The following is a 25,962-nucleotide window of genomic DNA, read 5'->3' on the forward strand; positions in this document are numbered from 1 at the left end:
GAATCAGTGAATGTGTAAGCATCTCAGCACTGGCAGGGGTCTCCACGTGGCTGCTCCAGCACCCAGGGTTGCATCGGGGTAGGTCCATGTAGCTTCTCCTTGGAATGTCTTGCAGGAAATGAGCCTCACCAGCTGAAGCAGGAACTGGCTAAGGCAGCTGCACCCTGGACCGACCTTCATTAACCAAGAGATCCAAGAACTCCAAAGGTGAGGCTCACTGAGCCATTTATCCTTCCGCCCTTCAATTAACCTCACATGTGTTTATCAGCCAGGTTGGCATAATAAATGAATTCAGTGAGTTTCATGAAACACATGGCTATATAATGTTTTTAAATGCACAACATAAAATACATAGGATTATAAAGGAAACCAATGATATTGAAATACATTTGTTAAAGTATGAAAATAAAGTTTTAGTATGCAATTTGTTTATCTATTAAATAAAAAGAGGTGGTACAAATTGCTAAGGCTCTCAACTTCTCACTGAAAGGTTGGAGGTGCAGGCCCTCGCAGAGGTGCCTCGTAGAGAGACTTGACGATTTACATCTGAAAACTCTGTCCTTGAGAACTCTGTGGGCACAGGGACAGGGGCGCGCCATGAGTTGGACGTGGCCCAACAGCAATGGGAAAAAGAGTAGCCCCAATAACTGCCATCCCGACAAGCCAGCAGCGAGTACTAATAAGTACTAATACTTCCTTATGTCACGTGATATGAAAACGTTTGTTATTTCTCTTCATGACAAAGTCATGGGTGCCACTAATACTACTCCGAACTGTGAATTCCACCAATGATTGTGGACCTCACGTTAAGATCAGAGGAGGGTGGGGAATCCCGGCCACCTTCATGAAGGTGCAGATGGCTACAGACACCTGATGGCTCTGAACCTTGATCCATTCCGAGGTTGACTCTCTGGATCCCTGATCCACAGCACCTTTCTCAACTCCCCTGATAGCTATTGCTGGGATAGAAAGCAAGTACTTTTTGTCTAGACACTGAAGTTGAGATGTTCACAGTGATTGCCAATGTCAAGCTTGAAGCCAGAACTATGACTCTGAATTTGCTCCCTTTTCCCTAAGAAAGTGACCCTGGGCAGCTCTCCAGAAGTACTCTACCTTAGAAACTTTTAACTTCATCCTAAAGTTTATCCAACTTTGACACCTATTAACCCACTTTCTCATCATTAAATATTTATCCATGTTTAATCACTTAAATAATGATACCATGTTGTAAAGGCATGGATGTGTAACTTAGCTCTCCAAATCTTGTTTGTAATTGCATCCTGGGAAATATGTACATTAGGGCAAAGCAGGGGTCCTCAAACTTTTTAAACAGGGGGCCAGTTCACGGTCCCTCAAACCGTTGGAGGGCCGGACTATAGTTTAAAAAAAAACTATGAACAAATTCCTGTGCACACTGCACAGATCTTATTTTGAAGTAAAAAAACAAACAGGGCAAAAACACCCGGTGGGCCGGATAAATGTCCTTGATGGGTCACATGTGGCCCAGGGCTGTAGTTTGAGGACCCCTGGGGCAAAGTATCATCTTCAGGACAGCCAGCCTCAGAAGTCTGTAGCATAGTTAAAGCCAATCAAGTGAGCTCACTTTGTAGGCCCGCTGTTAGGGCTAAGTAGTCACTATTCAGGGCTCTCTTGGCTCCTAGTTCCCAGATGCAATATGTCTAGCACCGAGAGTACAATTCTCGGCCCAATGGTGAAATGACCCTTGTTTCTGTGATTGGTAGTTGTGTCTTTCTCTTACCTCTCTCTTAGGTGAAGATGGGATTACAGCTTCTACTTCCTTTGTTTTTTTTCCTTCAGAAAATAAGATGAGCTAATTTGCTGCATCTCTATGGTGCTCTTTCATGCTCGACACTGGCATCCCCATTCACAATTCCCACCTTGGGCAGCCAACTTCATGGAAATACTAACGACTTAAAACATGAAAGGAGGTAAATTATTTTGTTTCTTTTTTCATTCTAACTCTTTGAGCCTTGTGTCTTAAAATAAAACAAACCAAAAAACAAAATCAAGCCAAACAACAAAAAACAAAACCACACACTAGTGCCTGAAAGCTACCTTGGAGACATGTAATGGTTTAGACAAACGAGTAAGATCATTTTTCTCTGAATGGTGTACTTGTTTGAAGAATTCAGTCTGTTTCAAGAAAGAAACTTTGAAGATCATACTGGAAACTGTGTTTGGGGCAAGTCAATATTTATTTATTTATTTTATTAAAAAAATCAATAATTATTTTAATGGTTCTACAAGACAATGTTATATGAGATGTATAATCAATACTCTTCCCGAAAACATGAATTTAAAGTCTATAGAAAGAATAATATACATTTATAGTGAGCAGAGGGATCTCAGTTGCTGGATGAGTGTGTTAATCTGTGTACACTAGAGAAACAAATCCATAGAAACTCATGTGCATATAAGAAAGAGGTTTATATACAAGACCAGATAAATATTGAGGAAACACCCCAGCCCAGTCCAGTCCAAGTCTAGAGGTAAAATATTAGCCCATATGCCCGATACCAATCTATAAAGCCCTTTTCAGACTCCAGAAATACATGCAATGATGCTGAATGGAACACAATCACAGGCCAGTGGGAGGGAAGTCTTCTGGGTCCAGTGGCATTGTAAGCATCTCAGCGCTGGCAGGGGTCTCCACATGGCTTCTCCAGTATCCAGGGCTCCATCAGGGTAGGTCCATGTGGCTTCTCCAGCTCAGGGCACTAACATAGTTCCATGTGTCTTGTCAGCTGCAATGTCTCCCAGGGAGTGAAAAACCAGATTTCCCAGAATTCTCAGGAGAAAGCCATGCCCACACGGAGGCCTCATTGGCTATGATCCAATTGACAGATGATATTCCACCCCTTCACTCTTAATCCTCTCAAGTCCCAAGTTGACACCAGATTATGTAACTACTACAATGAGGTTTTTAAAATGGTCAAATAATTTTGTCAATGCTGCTCCATCACTCCCAGGATCACTGATGCAGGATACTAATGCTATATATAACATAAAAGAGAGTCATTAATCTCTTCAACCTACATGTTTGCAGGCTTGCAATAAAATGGCAATAGACAACATTTGAGATTGAGTGAATTAGACCAGTTACTGTAGTCAATTTTGACTCACTAGAATGCCATGTATGTCAAAATAGAACTGTGTTACATTAGGGTTTCAATTGCTGATTTTTTGGAATTAGATTTCCACGACTTTCTTTTGATATACTTCTGGTTGGATTCCAACCTTCAACTTTTCACTCAGGTTCAATCCCTGGCCAATGGGGTTGCCATGAGTCAAGAGTTGTTATTACAATACAACAAAACAAAGCAAAACCCAAACTTGCTGCTATTGAGTCAACACTGACTCATAGTGACCCTATAGGACAGGGTAGAACTGACCCGGTGAGTTTCCAAGACTGTAACTCTTTACAGGAGTAGAAAGCTCTGTCTTCCTCCTGAGGAATGGCTGGTGGTTTCAAACTGCTGACTTTGCAGTTAGCAGCCCAGTGTAACCACTGTGCCACCAGGGCTCCTTTATAATGGCGAGTCTATAAACAGGAAATCATGAAGAGTCTTGCAAATAATAGAAGAGCATCAACAAGATATACCATAATTTTGAAAAATGGGCTAAGCAGTGGCAATTCAGGGAGGGGCTTGGGAGCTCTGTATAGAGGATAATGTCCTGAGATGCTCTGCTGCATAATTAGGGGGCCCCTATTGAATGTATACTCTAATAGCTACTCGGGGATTTAGTTAACTCTACCACCATCTGAGTTAGTTAATTGTGCCAACCTGGCCGATAATCACATGTGGGGCTAATTGAAAGGCAGAGGGATAAATGGGTGGTGAGCCTCGCCTTTCTAGCTCTCAGGTCTCTTGCTTTGTGATGGTCGCACCAGGGTGCAGCTGCCTTAGCAGCCAAGATTGACTTCCTACAAGACATCCCCAAGGAGAAGCCACATGGACCTATCCCGATGCAGCCCTGGGTGCTGGAGCAGCCGGGTGGAGACTCCTGCTAGTGCTGAGATGCTTATTCATTCACTGACTCAGCTTTTCTCCTGCAGTCGGCATCATTGCCTCTGTTTTGTGAGGTGGAGGACTTTGTGGACTGGTGTTGGGTTAATGGGTTAATGTTGGACTTGTGGACTTGGGCAGCATTGGGTTGGGATGTTTTCGTGATACACTTTCTTTACATAAAACTCTCTTATACATGAGTTGCTGTGGATTTGTTTCTCTAAAGTACCTAGACTAATACACCATCCTTCTCCTTTTTCCTAACATGAAATCAAACCAAACCAATTCCAACCTCTACTGAGCCTTATTACAGAGTAGCACTACCTTAGAGGCCGAGATGGGATTCAAATAATTTATCAACTGGTTTGCGGCCCTAATGATCATTTTAAGTACTAAAAACTATATACTGAAAGTAGTCTGTTATTTCACATAGTTAGTACTTAAATAGGAACAATAAGAGGTACATAAAACTAGTTAAGGAAGTTTTAAAATATGAATGAAAAATAATACCTTACAAAAGCAATAAAATAATACCTTACAAAAGCAATGAAATTGTTAAGATTTTTAAGGCATTTAAGACATTTCCATGATTGGCGTCCTCACTTGCGATATTCTGTGCTTTTATCCGAGCATCATCGGCTGGGTGAATGATCCTTAAGCATCTTTTCTCTGTAGCAATAGGGTGCCATTTCTTTAGAGGTAAGCCAGTTAGACAAGAGTCATTGTCTTTGGTGTATTAGAAACAGTTAGGGGACTTCTCTTCTGAACATATTATGTTCATCTTGGAAAAAATCCTTTTCACTTCTGCTGGACTTACAGTAATTGTTATGACAATATTTTTAGCTCTTTGGACTCTTTTAGGAATTGCATATTCACTCATAATATCTTGTGGGAATTTGGGGCACAGGGCAAAGCTGAAATGAGTGACAGTATGTCCCCTTCTGGTTGTTTTGCACTGTTTCTTTTTATGTTATATGTTTATTTACTGAAGTAACAAATGCAAGGGAATAAAAATGTAATATTTCACTTCATCAAAAGTATGACAAGTTTTATGAAATGTTTAAATAATTATTACAAGTATATGCTATCTAATTTTTCATACCTATGGATGGACTGGACATTACCATTGGCTCTTAGAATATACCATTGCACAGATGAAGGTTAAAAAGAGTAAGGCATGTCAATTTGTGGTTTCCACATTGGGTGGCTGCCCAGTCACCAACTTCAGGGAGAGTCCTGGTTACAAGTGCCATTTAATAACTGGTTCACTGAACTCAACCAAAAATTAGGTATTGGTTCTGCCTAACCAGTGTGAACTGGCTGAATCCTACCATTGCCCATCGTGTTTCCAAGGATGTAAGTCTGTCTAGAAGCGGACTGCCACCTCCTTCTCCCCTGGAGTCGCAGGCGAATTCAAACCATAGCCCTATAGGTTAGCATTCATGCACTTGAACCACGGTGTCACCAGGGATTCTCTACCTTCTTCCTAGATCCATGTGTGAGTCTGGGTGCTTTAGAGAAACAAGTCCACAGAAGCTCATGAATAAGAGAGAGTTTTATATAAAGGAGAAGTGCACATCAAGAAAACATCCCAAACCAGTGCTGCCCAAGCCCACAAGTCCAACATTAAATCGTATGTCTGACACCAATCCACAAAGTCCTCCTCCATCTCACAAAATACACACAATAATGCCGACGGCAGGAGGAAAGCCGAATCAGTGAATGTATAAACATCTCAATGCTGGCAGAGGTCTCCACATGGCTCCCCAAGCACCCAGGGCTGCATCAGAGTAGGTCCATGTGGCTTCTCCTCAGGGATTTCCTGCAGGAAGTGAGCCTTGCCAGCTGAAGCAGGGAACTGGCTAAGGCAGCTGCACCCTGGTGCGACCACCACAAAGCAAGAGGAGAACTCCAAAGGCGAGGCTCACTGAGCCATTTATCCCTCCCCCCTTCAATTAACCCCATGTGTGCTTATCGGCCAGGTTGGCACAACAAAGTAACTACCTCAATCCATTTCATTTATTGTCAAGTAATGTACCCTCCATAATATGCTATAGAAATCTTCATCAGATTTACTAAAGTACTAGGATGAAGTTAATAAAATTATCATTTATTTATGGATTTATTTATTGAGATGAAGGGATTGGGCATTGAGAGAAGAAAGATTCAGTCTACTGGACATTTTGTTGAAAACTCTGTAGCAGTTCCTATAAGCAAGCCTTTTCACTTCCTGATCTGCCACCTTCAGGTTTAGAATATACTCTTATTCCACGGGCCTTCCGAGAACTACATTGCCAAGAGGACCACTCTTTCCTGATGCGTCCCGATGGTCTCTGAGAATGCACAAACACTAGCCTCTCAAGGGTTGGGGCTCCCTGTTCCTGATACTGGGTGGGAACACACGAAGCCTAGCGGTGGAGCGGCAAAGGCCATTTTCTGAGATCCCACGCGGATGCTATGGCTTCTTCCTACGGGAGATCCAAGTGGGAGCTGCACATACGTCAGACCAGCCAAGTGTGGCTTCTGCCTGGAGGAGCTGCGCTGACGACTCCACAAAGACTGAAGTGCGCATCAGTCGTCGCCAAAGCACATTTCTGGGGTGGACTTTCACTCACCCCATCAACTTTTCCTGGGATTCCCCGCTTGACTCTGTCCACAGCGCAGCCAGGGTTCAGCACAGACTTCAACAGTCCCAACATAGAGAATGGTGTCAGATGGTCGAGGGACAAATCTCAGCTCTCTCACACACACACCAACTCAGACGCGCAGCGTAAATGCCGTCAGTTTTCATGATGGTGATGTTAGGTGCTGTGGAGCCGGTGCTGACTCGTGGCGACCCTCTGCACCATAGTGAAGCGACCCCGCGCCAGCCTCGCATTGTCTGTTTGAGCCCATGGTAGCAGGCACAGTGGCAATTTATCTCATTGAGGCCTTCCTTTTTCCCTGTCCCTCTGGTCACCAACTATGCTATTCTTCTCCAGGGACTGGTCGCTCCTGATACTATGTCCAAAGTTCCAAAGGTGAAGGCCCGTCATCCTCTCCTCTAAGGAGCATTCTGGCTGTACTTCTTCCCAAACAAATGTGTTGGTTCTTTTGGTGGTCCACAGCGCTTTCAGGACCACGGCTCGGTCAGACCCCTCAGTCCTCAAGGTGACATCCTTGCTTTTCAACACTTTGCAGAGGTCTTGTGCAGTAGATTTACCCAATAAAATCCATCATTTCATCTCTTGACTGCTGTTTTCATGGGCATTGATTATATAGTCAATAAAACACAAGTACCGGTACATATCTTTCTGGTATTCTCTGTTTTCAGCAGTTGGCTTAATATCCTTCAAATGTTTGTAATTTGTATTTTAAAAATTATTTGGGGGATTCTAGGAGCAAATCAGAAATGGATCAATATCTAACCCTTTAACTCTTGTCTTACCCAGAGATGGTAGAAATGACTTTTTTGTATAGCATTCTCCCAAATATTTTATCTATGCTACATGCCTTTTCATATTCTTTCTTCTAACCTTTTATTTTAAATGCTTAAAAAACTGTGGTTAGATAACAGATTTCATATTTCAGCCCTTATTATCTATGTAATTCATTGATATCAATAGCACCCTCCATACTGTACATACTGTATTGCTATTTATTTCCCACCATCCCACCCCCCTTCCACCCCCATCACCGCATTGTTTCTTTAGTGCAGACTAGGATAAATATTAAGCTAGAGTGGGAAAGAAAATGTGACAGAAGATTCATCTTTCAAGATGTTTGTCCGACCACACAAGGAAGGCGAGAGGAAGACACATGGAATGGAGTTAGAAAGCAGGCTTCCCTGGATAGGAGCTAACACAAGACGGAAAACCCCAGAAATAATCAAGATGGATTATGAACATTATTTTATTAGAAATCCAGTGACCATTCTTAGTTTTTGTTTTGTTTTGTTTTTTACCACTACCCGAGTTCTCTTGATGGGAATTGTCAAGTCTGAGTCATAGTGCTATTTTGTTCCTTTGTATCTGAGTATCAGCTAGGCCAGATTTCTGGCATAGCAATGACCTTTGCAATGCCATAAATAAGAAGCACTCGAGTTTTCACTTTTGTGTTTTGGTGACTTAGTTTCTATTTTCCTGTTGGAAATATATTCAGTAGATCACACACCACCTTAACCAAGTCTCCATGTACAAGTCAGTGACATTGACCGTGCTCTTTGAGCTGTGCACCATTCCGAACGCTCCTTTTCTGAGTGCCTCCCTCCCTGGACACAAACTCACTGTCCCCTGAACTTCTGGCGTCATCTGTTGAGTCGCTGTTGTCAGTTGTAATCCTTATAGACCGTTCTGTAAAAGGGCACAAGGCAGGCATTCTTCACTAATGAAGCTAAAATAGCTCAATGCATTTTAAAATAAAGCAATGGATAAACAAAGCAGGGGACAAAACTGGAGGTGTTAAAACAGCACAGGAGTATATAAAGAGGAGCTTCCTAAATGTTTATTATTAGAAAGATTGAGATGGTGATTTAGTTTGGTATATTCTTTTGTTAACGTGGCATTTCATATTCTTAGGGAGCAGTAGGTAGATATTAGAGAACTTATTTTATGGACCAATCTCAGCCAGGCACCTGGCTGTTGAATATTGACACAGGAGAAAGAGAAAGAGGTAATAAAAAAAAAAAACACCTTTCCCTACAGCTCGCTGCAGAACTGTGCTGAGGATCTGGACTTTACCTCCTTGAATGGGAGTATTCCTAGAGCAGAGTGAGCTGGCCTGCAAGATGGGTCACTGCGATCAAAGGCTGTATGTTATGATGTTTACCTTTTAAAAAGTGGAGTCTACTTTGGGCTTCACAGTGTGCGCTTTTCATCTGGAAGTTGCAGCATGAACGCACGCTGTCTGCCTTGGTTTCTGTGCTGTGCCGCTTTCCTCGTGGTCTCTGGCTTGGTAAGGAAATCATGTAGGAAAACTGATTAGACATATGTGGGCTAGTTCCTACCGACTGCTAAATAACCACGTGTTTCTTCTTTTGGAAAAGAATTTTAACGTGTAAGTGACATGAGTGTTTCTTTTTGGTGAGTGGGGAAAACTGGGGCTAGGGAATGAGAAAGGAGAGGGGTCAGAGACGTGACATAAAGTTTTGGTTTTTTTCCGGATACTTTCTTTGTTGTGTAACGTGCTTTCTTTTGATGAGACAGAAAGGTGAACTTTGAGTATCGCTCCAGTGTTATTGTTGAATACAATATAAATGGTTGCTATAATAATGTGGGGCACGAATGCACAGACTGGTGAAATGCCCCAGGGGTCGTGAACGAGAACAAAAAAAAAGATCGCTACTCGGGTTCCAGTCTGTATGCGCACAGGTTGCCGCCAACAAGATTTTGTTTAACGTCTCCCACCTCAGTAGGGGGCTCTAGACCAGTTCTCTCGGCCAGACACGTCTCTTAGTCTCACTAGGATGCTTTGTTTATGCCGAGGGAAAAAGTGATTTTGAGGCCAGGGATAATATCAACTGTTTCTTAAAACTCAAGTGCATACCTTTTGCAATCACTGAGGTGTTGGAATAAGTTTATAGGAATGCTGTCCCACATCCATGTTGAGATGGATCAAGCATTTTAAAGAAGGCTGGAAATATCTCAGAGAGAGTCAATAGGTCAGCTCAGAAGATGCAGGTGACTTTAAAAAATTTATTATTTCAAAGGGATCATCTTGATAGATTTTTCTCAAAGGACACAGGACAGCTGTGGGGCTTATTAGAAAGAAATTTGAAAACGTCACAAGTTCTTAAAAATGAAAAACTGTGTCAACGAGAAGCAGGCCAGGAGAGCTGCTTGGAGGAGGAATTGTTTTCCATCACAACCAGACCTGCTTCTGCTCCCAGGGCGGTACGGCGGCCCTATGAGGCTTGGGCCCGGAAACCTTACCCATTCCCCCTCCCAGCTTCCTTTCCAGACGGACTTCTTTTTCTTCTCCACACTCAATGAACATGGTTTTCTTTGAAATGATGTGTCTCTTGTCCATTTCAGTTTTTACTTCTTTTTTGTTTTTCAAGTCACTCGGACCAATATGTAGGTCTGGCGGAAAAGGTATCTGGAGGGATTGGTTTCTCTTTAAAGAACCCTAAATTCAAAGAGCATGGAACAGGAACGTGATTTGAGGCTCCCGGGGATTCAAAAACTGCTGCTGCGACCCTGGTGTCCATGGGAGAGGATCAAATTCTTCAGGGGTGGCTCTGAGAGCTGGGAACCCAACCAACAGAAATGCACGGGCCGCGATGGAGGATATGTTGAGAAACAGCAGCTTCACATTTTGCTATTTTTTAAAAAATAAAGGTTTCCATGATTTTGTAGCAATGATCTGACTTACCCTTACATAGTTTTGTTGCATGGGATTTCTCTTCTGCTTTTTCACATTTGACTAACCTTTCGATTGTGATAGGCAGTTTGTACCAGGAAAAACCAAGATTTTAAATGACATTTCCAATGCGTAGGGGAAACACCTTTCATTGTAATTTAAAAACGGCAGGTATATGGAGCTGATTTGGCACAAACAGGAACTATCTGACTTTGAGAACAAGAGACAACCATTTATTGCTTGTGAACACTGTAAGAACGTACATTTAATAACTTGCTTTGGCAGTCCTCTGTAGTGTGTATCTGTGTGTAGTTCAAGCGTGAGACAATTTGGGCATTTGTTAATGTCAAAAAGGACAGTCACCTTCTAACTGGCCCATCCCCATACAGCTTGTCAAACACTAAGTGATTCTAGCATTGTGATAGTTGAGTAAAATTGTACCTAATATTCATGTGATGTTTTGCTTGCTTGCATGGTATGGTTTACTTGCTAAAGTGCTTCCATATTACATCATGTAACCCTTGCAATACCCATGCAAATCATGTACCGTCTATATTTTATAAATAGTCTGAATATCAAGCTGGTAAAATGACTTACCTTTAGTTGGTGAAACCCAGATTTACTGTCTACCAGTTTCATGAGCTTTAGTAGACGACGTTGACTAAGGAATTTCTCAAATTTACTTATCTTAATGCAATAGCCTAATGCCTCACTTGGTTATTTGTAGAGAATCTATTAAAAAGTTATTATCTTTTTAAATTGTAATATATAACAATTTTTTTCTTAACCTTTGGTGTCTGAAAGCATTCTTGAGGGAAACATGAAAGTAGAATGTGATTACTAAGTTCTCGAAGAAAATTTCTTTTAAAGGATTCTTTTAATATTTTCACATTGGAAATAGATTATTGAGTTTTTCAAACATTGTTCCATGAATGCTTATTTTAGAAAATAATTTTTAAAGTGAACATACTAATTACTAATTTATATATTTCAGGGCTAGATTCTAATATCTGTCTTTTGAAAAATTCTGTGAAGTTAGTTTCATGTTTCCTTCAGCTTCAAATTCATGTAGCAGGCAGTTTCATTTTCTGTATGAAATGAGAAGTCCATTTGATCAAAGAAGCTCTCTTAAACTCCAGTGTAGCAGTCTTCGATATAAGCCAGGAAGCAATGTGTAATGCTAGTGAAAAAAGTAAATGTCTGGATATAAATTGGGACCAAGAAAATAATTCATGTCATGGTATCTTAATGTCTCTTTGTGTATGTGTGTGTGTGTATACGTGTTTCTTTCCCAGCCAACTCCAGAAAGCTTTGGTGAGTCTTTTGAATTTTTCTCTACATTATACTAAAAGGAGGTTTCGGGGCTAGCTAACAGCCGAGCAGAGGGACCCAGGACACATTGAATGCTGAGACATGGCGGTCTGGTTCACTAGAGTTGACTGAACGGTCAACAAACTCTAACCTTTTGGTGTAAGGGCTCATATGCCAATTAGAATAATAACTGGTGGTAGAGCAAAGGTCCACTAAATAGTTGGCACATGAGTATCCCACAAAAACAAACATCATGACAGCAACAACCACCATCATCAAGTAGACTCCAATGGATCGAAACCCTGTGTGTTCAGAGAACAGCTCCGTAGGCTTTCTAGGGCTGTGACCATAAGGGAGTTATCAACAGATCCATCTTCCAAGGGGCCTGGTGGGGGTGGGTGTGGGTGGGTGGGTTTTAAACTACTAACCTTTTGTCGAGTGGTTGAGCAATTAACTGCACCTCAAGGGTTTCCTATAGACTCTATTGTTTTTTCATGTTAAATCATGATGGACCTGATAATACAGTCTACTTCTATCCAGTTGCATATTTGCCCAGATTATTTACTCCTCTGTAACTTAAAAGAATGAATTAAGTTTAATTAAACATTTTTTTCTTGAGTGTTCCAAGTTGTACTGGCAAGGACTATATGTATTTGGATAGACTTCACTAGCTTGATCCCATTTAAACATTTATTTCTTACTCAACCCATTCATACAGTTGAATCTTCCAAATTCAGTTTCATATTGGACAGTATGTCTTATTCCTGACCTCATATGGAGGGCAAGAGGGGGAGTGCACAGTGTACGTGTGAAGTCCAGAGCCAAGTTTATGGGAATTTCTTGATCAACCAATGTATGCTGAATCAGAAACTTTTAATCATCCATCTAAGGCAAAAGCACCTTGCTTATTTCTGATGTGATAATTGATAAAAATGTCCTTTTTTTCAAAACTGTAATCCTCAATATGTTCTTTTTGTTGTTATTTTAGTCAGAGATGTAGATGGTGGAATTGACCGGGACATATTTGATATTAATGAAGGTTTGTTTTTATTATTTTATCTTAGGAACAGTCAACTTTTTAAAGTGGGGTGTTCAAGTTAAAAATTTGCTAACATGTATTTTGATCTTCCTTCCTAGATTTGGGGCTGGATCTTTTTGAGGGGGACATCAAACTTGATGGGGTGAGTTGGAACAAGGTCTTTCATTCCATACTGCATGCTAAAATACAGGGTGTCTGAGGATGATTGGGCATGGGGACTTTGTTAAAGCCAACCATCTTGATGGTGGTTTCGAACTGCCAACCTAGCGGATCGCAGCCCAACGTGTAATCCAGGACACCACTGGGGCTCCTAGGCTGTAATATTTATGGGAGTGGAGTGCATGGAGCAGCTGGTGGGCTCCAACTGACGACGCAACCTGTAAGCTGGCAGCTGAGTGCTTAACCACAGTGCTACCGGGATCCTTTAAAGCGAGTGAACAGCCCTCCAGCCCCTTGGGGAGGTCCCCTCTCCAGAATCAGTTGTGCGTCCTGCCTTGACTCTTCCATCTGCACTTTCTGTTCCATCTCACCTTGTGACCTGGTGTTGGCTACCATCTATTTATCAATGACTCCAACATCTGGACGCCACTCCTCTTCTGAATCCCAGAGTGGTCCAAGTGGCTCAGTACTGGACTATGAACAGGAAAGTTCGTGGTTCAAACCCACCCAGGTCACCTGGGATAAAAAGCCTGCTGGTCTGCTTCTGAAAGCTCACCCCACTGACACCCTCTGGAGCAGCCCGCTCCGCATCCCGGCTGTTGCCCTGAATTGCCATCAAGTTGACAGCAACAACAACGGTTTTGTTCTCTTCCCGAGTTCCAAGCTGATCTCTGCAAAGGACAATTTGTCAGTTCCATCTCAAGGTCTCAAATGTCTCACCTCAGGTGTCCGTCACCAAACTCCCAACATCCGTACAAACTGTTCTTCCCTGGGCTTCCTTCTTGATAAAATCATCACCACCCGTCTCCATTGAATAAGTGACAACGTCAGAAGTCACTGTAGCTTCCCCCTTTCTTTCAGTTCACCATCTACCCTCCGTCTGTGTTCCAAATCAGGTCAGTTCTTGCCCAAATTCAAGCCTGACATCCATCGTCTCTTCTTTGGATTTTCCTCACCACCTTTTAATCAGTCTCTCTATTTCAAAATGTTGACTTCCTAGCATCCTTTCCAAGGAGCTCAGATGTTGCAGGATTACATGCTGGGCTGCTAATGGAAAGGTGGCAGTTCAAACCCACCCAGCTCTGTGGGAGCAAAGACCTGGTCATGGAGAGAAGGAACCCCCAGGAGGCAGTTCTACTGTGCAACACTGGATCGCTGTGACCCCGAATAGACACGACAGGCTCTTCACAACACCACAACCACAACCACCACAGCAACAGCGAGCTTTCTGCTCTATGTTCTTCAGCCTCCACAGCCAGGTGGTCTTTAAAACAGACAGCTGGCATTATTTTATGAAAACAGCTTCCCCTTGCATTAAAAAAAAAAGGCAGTTGGCATTGACCTGATGGCAGCGGATTTGCTTCTTTGGTTTCCAAGGCTTTGCATGATGACCTGTCTTTTGTCTCAGGAGCCCTGGAGGAGAGGCGGCTTACAAGTCGGGTTGCTCCCCACGAGAAACACCAGGCTTTCTGTTCCGTGGAGGCTTAGTGCTGTTACGTTGTCAGGTGCCATCGGCCGAGTCTGACTCAGCAGCCCTTGGTACCACAGGACCCAAACACTGCCTGCTGCTCCGCTGTACTCACCACTAGTCTTACTTTTGAGCTCATTGCTGCGTCCGTTGTGCCCGTCCGTCTTGTCAAAGGCCTTCCTCATTTCCGTTGCCTTTCTATGTTACCAAGCACAGTGTCCTTCTCCAGGGACTGGGCTCTCCTGACAACACGCCCAAAGCACATGAGACAAAGTCTTTGAATCTTTGCCTCTAAGGTGCACTCTGATGATGCTTCTTCCAAGACAGCTTGGTTTCTTCTCTCAGCAGCCCACGGTTCTTTCAGTCTTCACTCAAATGCATCTGCTCTTCTTCAAGACTTCCTTAGTCAGCGTCCAACTTGCACCTGTGTATGTGGTGGTGTTACGAAATGCAGATAATTGAGATTTTTTTCGGTCAGTTCCTTTTTGTAGCTTTTTAATTTCTAGTGTAGGAAGTGAATCTATAATTCTACCATGTTTGCACTGGGCAAGTCTGCGACATAAGACCGTTTTCAAGTGTTGGAAAGCAAGGATGTCTTTTGAAGACTAAGGTGCGACCGACCTAAGCCGTGGTACTTCTAACCTCCTCATGCACGTGTGAAAGTTGGTCCCTGAGCAAAGAAGACTGAAAAAGAATCGATGCATTTAAATCGTGGTGCTGGTGAAGAACGCGGAAAATACAGTGGACTGCCGAAGAACAAATCTGTCTCACAGGAAGTTCAGCCGGATGGTCCTTAGGAGGGAGGATGAGGAGGTTTCATCTCCTATACTTTGGCCATGTTGTCAGAAGGGACCAGGCCAGAAACAAGGACATCATGCTTGGGACAGTTAAAGGGCATCAAAAAGAATAAAAAACGAGGAAGGCCTGCCATGAGATGGGATTGACACAGCGGTGGCAACAACGGGCTCAAACCAAACAAGAATCGTGAGGAAGGTGTAGGACGAGGCCGTGTTTGTTCTGTGGGGATGGGTTGTCACGGGTCGGAACCAATTCAATGACACTTAATAACAACAGTCATTGCTTCTAGTTTACTTTTCCAAAGTTAATTCTTGATATCATTTTGCATTATTTATTTAAGGTTCGCTATGGCATTGATGCTAGAGATGAATGAATTCCTCCAGGAAACCTCATCGTATGACGAGAAAAGTAGAGACACATGCACACCCACAACATTTTAAAAGAAAAGCTTTAAACTTTATTTTTAGATTAATTATTGATTGAGAAATCGCTACCTAAATTCATTTAATGAACTCTTCTTTTATTGTTGACAGGCACAAGAGAGAAATTCCATAATTGGGGAAAAATATAGATGGCCTCACACCATTCCCTATGTACTGGAAGACAGCCTGGGTTAGTAATCCACCATAGAATAACTCATGTTTGTTTTTGATTGACTATTGTTACAATATTTCCAAAGAAGACTCGTTGGGTCTTGAAGGGGTTTTGTTGGTTTGTTCGTGGCCTTGTGGTCCGGGGACTTCCAGGGCAGCTCTGCTGTCTTACAGGGTCCCTAGGGGTCTGGGCCGACTGGATGTCAGTGAGTTTTGTTGTTGCGATGGGCTCCTTTCTTTTCTTGTGTCTCTCAGAAGCCACTCCCCACACTAATCTTGCTGCGGTAACATCAGAAAGATGACCATTTCGAATGGCATTATAACTCTAGGCGTAAAGATTAGGATTTACAGCCTATCAGCTTTGGGGGACACAATTCAATCTATGGCTGGTCAGATCCTATTAATAGAAAATATAATAATAAGAGAGATACATGCCTGTTGCATTTTCAATCAGGGAAAGTCAAAAGAGTCTATTTTAATCTTTTAAAAAATAATTTGTTTTATTTTTGCAGCTGTTGAAACTATGCACTGCAGATTATTCAGCAATTCAACATTCTCCGCATACGCAATTCATGGACATTGATCACTTCCTTTGAGTTGTAGATCCATTCTCATCTACCTTTTCTGAATTGTTTCACATTCATTAACATAAACTCATTGCCCCTAGATTTCTTATCTACTATTTCACATAGCTGTTGTTAATTTCATCCCATTTGGATAAATCATAAAAGAATACACTCCTTCAGGAAGACATTCTTCACTAATTAAGCTAACATAGTTCAAGTCTTTAGGGCATATTTTGGGTTTAAGGTTTAAAAATCTCTGAGCAATAGTTTTGGGAGTAATCCAGCCTTCATAACTCTGGAAAGCCTGGATACTCTGAGAATTTGAGATTCTGTGATTCTTCCACATTTTGATCAGGATTCTGTCATAGAATATTGGACCCAGACATCTGTAGTGTTATCTGGACACCATCCAGTTCTGGTCTCTGGTCTCAAAGGGTTAATTTTTCTTTCTTTCTTGTTAATCATTTTATTGGGGGCTCATACAACTCTTATCACAATCCATACATCCATCCATTGTGTCAAGCACATTTGTACATTTGTTGCCATCGTCATTTTCAAAACATTTTCTTTCTACTTTAGCCCTTGGTATCAGCTTCTCGTTTTTCCCCTTCCTTCCCCACACTCCCTCCCTCATGAACCCTTGATAATTTATAAATTATTATTATTTTTTCATGTCTTACACTGTCCGATGTCTCTCCTTTCACCCATTTTTCTGTTGTCTGTCCCCAAGGGAGGGGGTTATATGTAGATCCTTGTGATTGGTTCCTCCTTTCTACCCCACCTTCCCCTTATCCTCCTGGTATCGCTACTCTCATTATTGGTCCTGAGAGGTTTATCTGTCCATCTGTCCTGGATTCCATGTGTTTCCAGCTCTGATCTATACCAGTGTACATACTCTGGTCTAGCCGGATTTGTAAGGTAGAATTGGGACCATGATAGTGGGGATGGAAGCATTTAAGAACTAGAGGAAAGTTGTATGTTTCATCGTTGCTACATCACACCCTGACTGGCTTGTCTCCTCCCCACTGACCCTTCTGTAAGGGGATGTCCAGTTGCCTACAGATGGGCTTTGGGTCCCCACTCTGCACTCCCCCTCATTCACAATGATATGATATTTTGTTCTTTGATGTCTGATATTTGATCCTATCGACACCTCGTGATCACACAGGCTGGTGTGCTTCTTCTTTGCGGACTTTATTGCTTCTCAGGAAGATGGTTGCTTATTTATCTTCAAGCCTTTAGGACACCAGATGCTATATCTTAGCTGGGCACAATCAGCTTTCTTCACCACATTTGCTTATGCACCCATTTTGTCTTCAGCGATCCTGTCAGGCAGGTGAGCATTATGGAATGTCGGTTTAGTAGAACAAAGTATTCTTGCATTGAGGGAGTACTTGAGTAGAGGCCCAATGTCCGTCTGCGACCTTAATACTAAGCCTATAAATATTTGCACATAGATCTATTTCCCCATTATCATATGTAAATATATTTACATATGTACATGCCTGTATTTAGACCTCTATAAATGCCCTTTGCCTCCTAGTTCCTTCCTCTATTTCCAATGGGTTAATTTTTCACAGAGGCAATTAGTCATGCATTCCATTTCCTCCTCTAGTCTTCCTCTATTGCTCCAGGAGAAGAGATCAATTGTTGCTCTTTTGTGATTAAGTTTTTTTAAGGTTAATTAATTTTTGATCAATTAAAATACATCTTATTTTATTTAATATATTTCATGAGCATATCTTATTCTCCTGAGGGTATTCCATGAAAGGCTAGTGATCTTTCATTTGGTTGTATCTTTGAGGGTTTTTGTCACTTTTTAAGCCAAAATTACCCTACCCTAGTCTATCCTGTAAGCCAGCAGTTCTCAACTTGTGGGTCACGACCACTTTGGGGATTGAACGACTCTTTCACAGGGGTCGCCTGAGTTATAACAGTAGCAAAATTACAGCTATGAAGTAATAACAAAAATAATTTTATGGTTGGGGGTCACTACAACATGAGGAGCTGTATTAAAGGGTCTCAGTATTAGGAAGGTTGAGAACCACGGCAGCTCTAGGTATTTATCTTTAAAATAAAACTATAAAACTAGATAGTAAGTTCCTTGATGACAGGAGCTCGTTTTCATCTTGCAAATTGGAGGCTTAGCACAGTTCCTAGCATTATAATAATAAGCAGTTAATAAATAATAATAAAATAAACTGATAAACATACATGAGTGAAACATACTAGATGTAAATATTTTAGCACAGATCTAATGCAAATGGTGCATGTTTTTATATAATTCCAGTACTTTTTCTGACTTTTTTTGCTTTATACGCCTGTGTTTTCTCATGCTATATAGCCTTTACCATTATAATAAAAATACTTTTTTTTTTCATTTCTGTGATTTTGATTTCAATTTAGAAAATATATTTCCCAGGTAATAGTGTTGAATTGAACTTACCCCCTCTGTTCAAAAAAGCATGAGTATCCCTTCTCATACCAGAAATGCACAACGTCTGGAAATGACTCAGGTCAATAGAATCAGTACGCAAGTTCATGCTTACATGTAGCAAAAGTAAATATTTATGAAGCGTTTTCTAGAAGTGAGTTCTAAAAGTGATTTCTGGTTAACACACCTGTAAAACTTTACTAGTAGGTGTTAGTGTTTTGTTTAGTTTTTTAAACTTTTAAAATGTGAACTGGGTAAAAGTTTACAGGGCGGAGCATCAGTTTTACATTCAACAATTCGTACGCATGTTGTTTCTGCTCATTCATTGTAATCCGTTCAACGTCCCATCACTTATCCTATTTCCTCACTGTTTCCTGTGTTCACTCCTTCTTTGCTAAGCCTTCGGAACTTGGCCGTTGGGTAAGCGCAGCTTCTTGATCTGAAGTGGCCAATTCATGTAAAGGGTGTGAGCTCCCTAGTACCATTGTCCCCCTGCTAGCTTTGCTTTCTGATTCTGGCTGACTGCTAGATGCAGGTCAACCGCAAGTGACAACACTTGAAGGGGTGCTTATGGCCCCCAATGAGTAAGTTATAATTTCATGTCTGAGTTCCAAAGATAGTGTGGAGTGGGGTAATGGAGGTAGGGGATAGAAATAAAGGCCAAGTGCTAGGAACCCAAAGGGACTAACAGGGGGTAAAAATTCTGAGCAGCTGCTTGTTTGATTTCCAGGCTTGCTTATCCTTTTAGATTTGGAGCCTAGAAATCTGCGTGGGATGACCCCAGGTGGAGCTCTTTAGCACCTGGCGTCTGTGATACTAAGTGAATTAAAGTCCTTGGTTAATCAAGGCCCTGGGTAAATAAAGATCTTATCTTGGTAGGGGGCTCTGCAGTTTGCGAAGCTTGCAGATATGTTCTCTGATTTGATTCTCAAAATGACTCAGTGTCAGGGTAGAAACTTCCCTGAGCTTTGATACAAGATTAAGAACACACCAGTATTTGACTTTTACGTTCATTTTTAAAACAGTAACCCGCAGGCTGGTGTCATCATGCCTTTTGAAGAGGTGTTAGACTTGAAATAATGATCCAAAAGTAATGTAAATTTATAGTAGAGAATATTTGGGAAAACATTTAAATATTTGACCAAACCAAAGGTCCAAACCAGGGCCACTGATTTATAGTGACTCTATAGAACAGAGTATCACTGCTCCCTAGGACTGACTTCGAGGGCTAACAATCTTCACGGGAGGAGACAGCCTCATTCTTCTCCTCAGAGAAACTGGGGGGGTGTGAATTACTGCTAAGCTCCAAGTCAGTATAAATCATTAAAATATGTTTCATTATTAAATATTATTTGTATTCTTTTGGAAACTGCATTGTATGTCTGGAACATATTTCAGTACTTCCTTGTGTCAAATGTTTAGGATGCAGTATTTAGTGAAAATACAAAAAAAAGTCCGGGCAATGGTCCCTTTAAGAAGGGAGGAAGGCATGAATCCTGGATAATAGACACGGAACCTGGGACACCAGCTACATTTTCTGTTCTTACTCTCACAACACCCCTGCAATGTGGGTTTTGCTTCCTCATGTTACCAGGTTAATTAGATCAGCAAAGGTAAGGACAGGAAAGAACTTAGCTCTCTGACCCCAAAGTCCAAGTGATTTCCTCTGCCATACTGCATTCCCACCTTCGGGCAGGCAGCACACTCCCTTCACCGATACCTGACCCCGCTGGAGGTGGTCTCTCCACGTGCAGCCCAGATAGCCGCTCCCTCCACGTGACACCAGAGCTGCTTTTCTGCACGTCTTTGTGGATTTTCAAGCTTCTGCCTTTTATGAGCTACATATTCATCCATCCCAATAGCACCATGCTGCCTTCAAAGCCGTGGTTCTTAACCCAATTTGGGCCCTGGGTTAACTTGAGCATCTTATGAAAGCTCTTCCCAGAGAATGCACTTGTCTCACACACACACACACACACACACACACACGCACTTTACATACTCTTTCAGAGCACTCAATGACCCCATAAATAATGTCAAGGTCCTTCTATTAAATGTTAGGTGCATTTCATGCACACATTGTAGGTTCTCGGGTGGAGCATGTGATGGTCGTTTATTTCAGTGTCCTGTGCTCCAACGTCTAGTCTCCTAGGTCAAGAAATGCCCATTTTCTTGTTCTACAAGGAATCTCTAATGGCTCCTGTGAAATGTGTGGGAAAGGCAAAAGAAGGAGCTTGAAGAAGAAGAAAACACTTGCATATGCCACTGACTTAATTGGAACTGAATTTTAAATTTATGAAAACAAGACACTGACTCCCTTCAGCCGGCGGTTTTGATTGCTGCCAGGGGCCATGAGTCAGTTCCAGGTTCCGACTCCTGGCGGGTGATCCTTATCTCCTTTTTCCATCGGTGGACCTGGTGTTCTTTGGAGAGCTTTCTGTGTATTGACATCAATCTTCCTCTGTAGGAGGTTCCTAAGAAGCCTTGGCGGTGTAGTGATTACGAGTTGAGCTGAGATCTGCAATGGCATTCGTTTGAAATCATCAGCCCCTCGTCAGGAGAAAGATCGGGCTTTCTAGCTACACTCAGCAGCAGAGAGCACTAGCTGGTCCCGTCCCGTCCCGTCCTCACAAACGTCTATGTCTGAGTCCAGTCTCTGCAGCCTCTTTGTCAATCTGTTCCACTGCGAACCTTCCTCTTTTGCACTCATTCAAGCAATACAACCACGGTCTATTTTCACAGTGAATTATTTAATAAGTGGTGGTTACTTTAATAAATCTATTTTGCTTGTTTTCTTTCTTCAGAAATGAATGCGAAGGGAGCCATCCTCAATGCGTTTGAACGCTATCGCCTAAAAACATGCATTGACTTCAAGCCTTGGGCTGGAGAAGCTAACTATATCGCCGTGTTTAAGGGCAGCGGGTAGGTTGAAGAACTGGCTCTGAAGAGAACTTCTGTGTAAGGGACATTATATCCCAGGCATTGCCCTGGGTTACAGCCGTTAATCTGGGGGCTTCCCTTGCTGGTTGCTGAAGAATAAAAGATGAGCTGAATTCAGGTCCTCTCGCCGTAACAAATAATATTTTTCTTTTTTTTTTTTTTAAACATTTTATTAGGGCTTCATACAACTGTTATCCCAATCCATACACACATCGATTGTGTAAAGCACATTTGTACATTGTTTCTCAAAACATTTTCTCTCCATTTAAACCCCCGACATTAGGTCCTCATTTTTCCCCTCCCTCCCCGCTCCCCCCTCCCGCATGAGCCCTTGATAGTTTATAAATGGGTATTTTGTCATATCTTGCCCTGTCCGACCTCTAACCAGCCTACCAAAGTGATTAACACAAGGCAGAGGGGATTCATTTCTTTCATCCCACACTCTTGTGAATGGTGGCAAATGGTTGTAATTTACTTGTTTATTTCCCCCTTCAAGAAATGCACAAACACTTAAAGACTCAATTTCTTTATAGAGAGTGGGTGAATGGTGAGAAGTGTTCGTTGTTTCCTTCTTTTTATTTATGTGTATTACTAACTTCTTTACAGTGAAGGTGTTTTGCTGATGTGGTATTATGAAAGGTTAACTTCTGAGTGTCTTCTGGGCACATGGATTATAAATGTATATGTTTAGCAATTCATAACTTGAGATAAGGAGGTAGTGCTATCTATGCCAAGGCCAGCCATTCTTTTAAAAATGTTCACAGTTTTATTGGTACTTCAGCCCCATATCGTACACTTCAATAGTTCAATAACGCCGAGGAGCGTGGTGCGATCATTACCACGATCAGTTGTAGAACATGCGCCTCTTCCGTGGCCTCCTAGTTATGGGTGTAATTATGTTTTTTAATTGTGGCAAAAACATACACAACAAAAAGTCTCTAATTCAACAACCTCCACATGCACAATTCGGTGCCCTTGATTATGCTCTTCATATTGTACAGCCATTATTGATATTTCCCCCAATTATTCCACCACTATCAACATAAACTCAGTAACAACATTCCCTAAGAAGAATTCTTTCGCCTTCATCCATGGAAACCATTCACCAAGTGTTTTTTATTAATCATTTTATTGGGGAACACTTACAAATCTTATAACAATCCATCATTGAATTGTATTACGCACATCTGTACATATGTTGGCATCAACATTTCCAAAACATTTTCTTTCTACTTGAGCCCTTGGTATCAGCTCCTCTTTTTCCTCCTCACTCCCCCACTCTCCCACCCTCGTGAATACTTGATCAGTGATATATTATTATTGTTACTTTGTATCTTACACTGTCCATTGTCTTCCATCACCCACATTTTTGTTATGTGTCCCCTTGGCGGGGTATGTGTGCGCGCTATATAGCTAACCTTGTGATTCCCACTTTCTCCCCTCCCCTTCCCCCCTCCCCGCCCCTCATGATATTGCTACTCCCACTACTGTTCCTGAGGGGTATCTGTCCTGAATTCCATGTGTCGAGAGCTCTTATATGTACCAATCTGTGTACTCTGGTCTAGCCAGATTTGTAGGGTAGAACTGGGTCATGGTACTGGAGTGGGGGAAGCATTCAGGAACTAGAGGAACGATGTGTGTTTTGCTGGTGCTCTACAGCACCCTAGTTGAATCATCCCTTCCTTATAACCCTTCGGTGGGGGGATATCCAATTGTCTACAGATGGGCTTTGGATCTCCACTTCAACTCCCATCATTCACATTGATATAATTGTTTGTTTTGGATCTTTTGATACCTGATAAACTTTTTTTTTTTACCTGATAAACTTTTAAAGTAGTTTTCATAATATAATATTCACATGTCATACACTTCCATAGCTTATATCACTTTTTAAAAAAAGTTGCATATATATATATATAATCATCAACATCATCACAATTAGTTCTCCCTCTTCCCACCTTCATTAAGTCCAGCAAATCCAAGTAGTACTGAGTGTCCCTGTAACATCCTTGTTAGTGGACACCTGTGTACCAAATATAACTCCGAGACTTTGACTCCCCAGGAAAAATCAGAGTTAGTCTGGCTGGGAAATGGCTTGTTTCTATGTAATATACAGTGTTTGGACCAGTTCCCTAACTGGGAAGATATTCACACCTGAGAGGAATACACAGTGTCCTGATAAGAAGTGAAGGATCTGGGGAAGGAAATGAAGTAACTTGACATTGAAGTTTGCTCTGAGAAGTCCAACCTGCACCATAATACGTTAGTCATGCACTCTACCACTTCTTGTTAAATTCTCCTATAGCTGCTGGTCTTCCGTTGGAAATAGGCGTGTTGGGAGGCAAGAACTTTCCATTGGGGCCAATTGTGACCGGATAGCCACGATTCAACATGAGTTCCTCCATGCCCTGGGATTCTGGCATGAGCAATCGCGTTCTGATCGGGATGACTACGTCAATATCATTTGGGACAGAATCCAGTCAGGTATGCTTGCCCTGTTTGAACAAACATCTTTTAAGGACAATTTTGTTTAGAACTGTAGGTCTAATGCTAATGTTCCAACGTTGGGGCTGTAAAGACGTTGTGGCTATATTCAGTGTGCTTGAGGATAGCACAAGTGTAAGCCTGACTATTACATGAAACAGTCTGGAAAGAAACTATGAATCAGTTGTAGCCAAGATTAGTCTCTGTATATTACTAAATTTTGTGCAAACAAGGCAATTAATTTTTTTTCATTTGTCATTTAGGCAAAGAACACAATTTTAACACCTATAATGATCGAGAGTCAGACTCTTTGAATGTGCCCTATGATTACACTTCGGTCATGCACTACAGCAAAACTGCATTTCAAAATGGGACAGAGCCAACCATAGTCACGAGGATCCCCGACTTCATGGATGTGATCGGCCAGCGAATGGATTTCAGCGACTCTGATCTGCTGAAGTTGAACCGACTGTATAACTGCTGTATGTGACAGGCTTGCTCATCAATTCCTAGTTCCCTTCGCTAAGCAGCAAGATGTCAGACGGGGACATTTGGCTGAGTGTTGTGGGAGGTTCTGAAAGAATAATAATTTGATTGTCAGGAAAATGCAGAAGAGAACCCAACCTGAAATTTGGAAGCAGCAATGTTCTTCCCACAGGCTTGACCTGCAGATCTGAAAACAAATTAGGTCCAGTAGGAATATGTCCCAGGCAGGATTTTTAAAAAAAATCATTTTATTGGGGCTCATACAACTCTTATCACAATCCATCCATCCATCCATTGTGTCAAGCACATTTGTACATTCATTGCCCTCATCATTCTCAAAATATTTGCTCTCCACTTAAGCCCTTGGTATCAGCTCCTCATTCCACCCCCCCTCCCCGCTCCCCACTCCCTCAAGAACCCTTGATAATTTATAAATTATTATTTTGTCATATCTTACACTGTCTGACATCTCCCTTCATCCATATTTCTGTTGTCTGTCCCCCAGGGAGGAGGTTATATGTAGATCCTTGTAATCAGCTCCCCCTTTCTACCCGACCTTCCCTCCACCCTCCCAGTATCGCCACTCTCACCACTGTTCCTGAAGGGATCATCTGTCCTGGATTCCCTGTGTTTCCAGTTCCTATCTGTACCACTGTACATCCTCTGGTCTAGTCAGATTTGTAAGGTAGTAGAATTGGGATCATGATAGTGGGGGGAGGAAGCATTTAAGAACTAGAGGAAAGTTGTATGTTTCATCTTTGCTACACTACACCCTGACTGGCTCATTTCCTCCCTGCAACACTTCTGTAGGGGTATGTCCATTTGCCTACAGATGGGCTTTGGGTCCCCACTCCTCACTCCCCCTCATTCACAATGATATGATTTTTGTTCTTTGGTGCCTGATACCTCATCCCTTCAACACCTCGTGGTCACACAGACTGGTGTGCTTCTTCCATGTGGGCTTTGTTGCTTCTGAGCTAGATGGCTGCTTGTTTACCTCCCAGGCCGGATTTTTAAGCTGTTACTAATTCAAACCGTAAGGGTCAAAACTCCTTTTCATGAAATGAGGCATAATAGTGTTGGCATGTTGTTGTTGCTGGGTCTGAACAGACATCTTCCTTTTTTTCACGCACTTCTACTTTACCAAGCGTGGTGGCCTCTGCCAAGGACCCGTCTCTCCTGATGAACCTGCTCCACGTATTCTGGCTGTCCTTTTCCAAGACAGATTTGTTTGTTCTCTTGGCAGTCCCTGGTTCTTTCTTGTTCCTCCCCAGGACCCTGATTCAAATGCACTGATTAATCTTCAGTCTTCCTCAG

At 42.0% G+C, this 25,962-nt stretch overlaps 1 protein-coding gene across 1 annotated transcript in view; it reads left to right on the forward strand.

Annotated features, from left to right (window-relative positions):
• Nucleotides 1-25,962, forward strand: part of MEP1B (meprin A subunit beta) — a 65,644-nt gene that overhangs the window by 20,057 nt on the left and 19,625 nt on the right. The window contains exons 2-8 of the mRNA XM_045296032.1: nt 11,663-11,681; nt 12,673-12,717; nt 12,816-12,859; nt 15,676-15,754; nt 21,540-21,657; nt 23,981-24,159; nt 24,423-24,641. Of these exons, the coding sequence (XP_045151967.1) occupies nt 11,663-11,681; nt 12,673-12,717; nt 12,816-12,859; nt 15,676-15,754; nt 21,540-21,657; nt 23,981-24,159; nt 24,423-24,641 (703 nt within the window). The remainder of the gene's footprint in view (nt 1-11,662; nt 11,682-12,672; nt 12,718-12,815; nt 12,860-15,675; nt 15,755-21,539; nt 21,658-23,980; nt 24,160-24,422; nt 24,642-25,962) is intronic.

The sequence above is a fragment of the Echinops telfairi genome, unplaced genomic scaffold (assembly GCF_000313985.2).
Source record: "Echinops telfairi isolate 266 unplaced genomic scaffold, ASM31398v2 ScPeMD7_7400;HRSCAF=8409, whole genome shotgun sequence".
Lineage (NCBI taxonomy): Eukaryota > Metazoa > Chordata > Mammalia > Afrosoricida > Tenrecidae > Echinops > Echinops telfairi.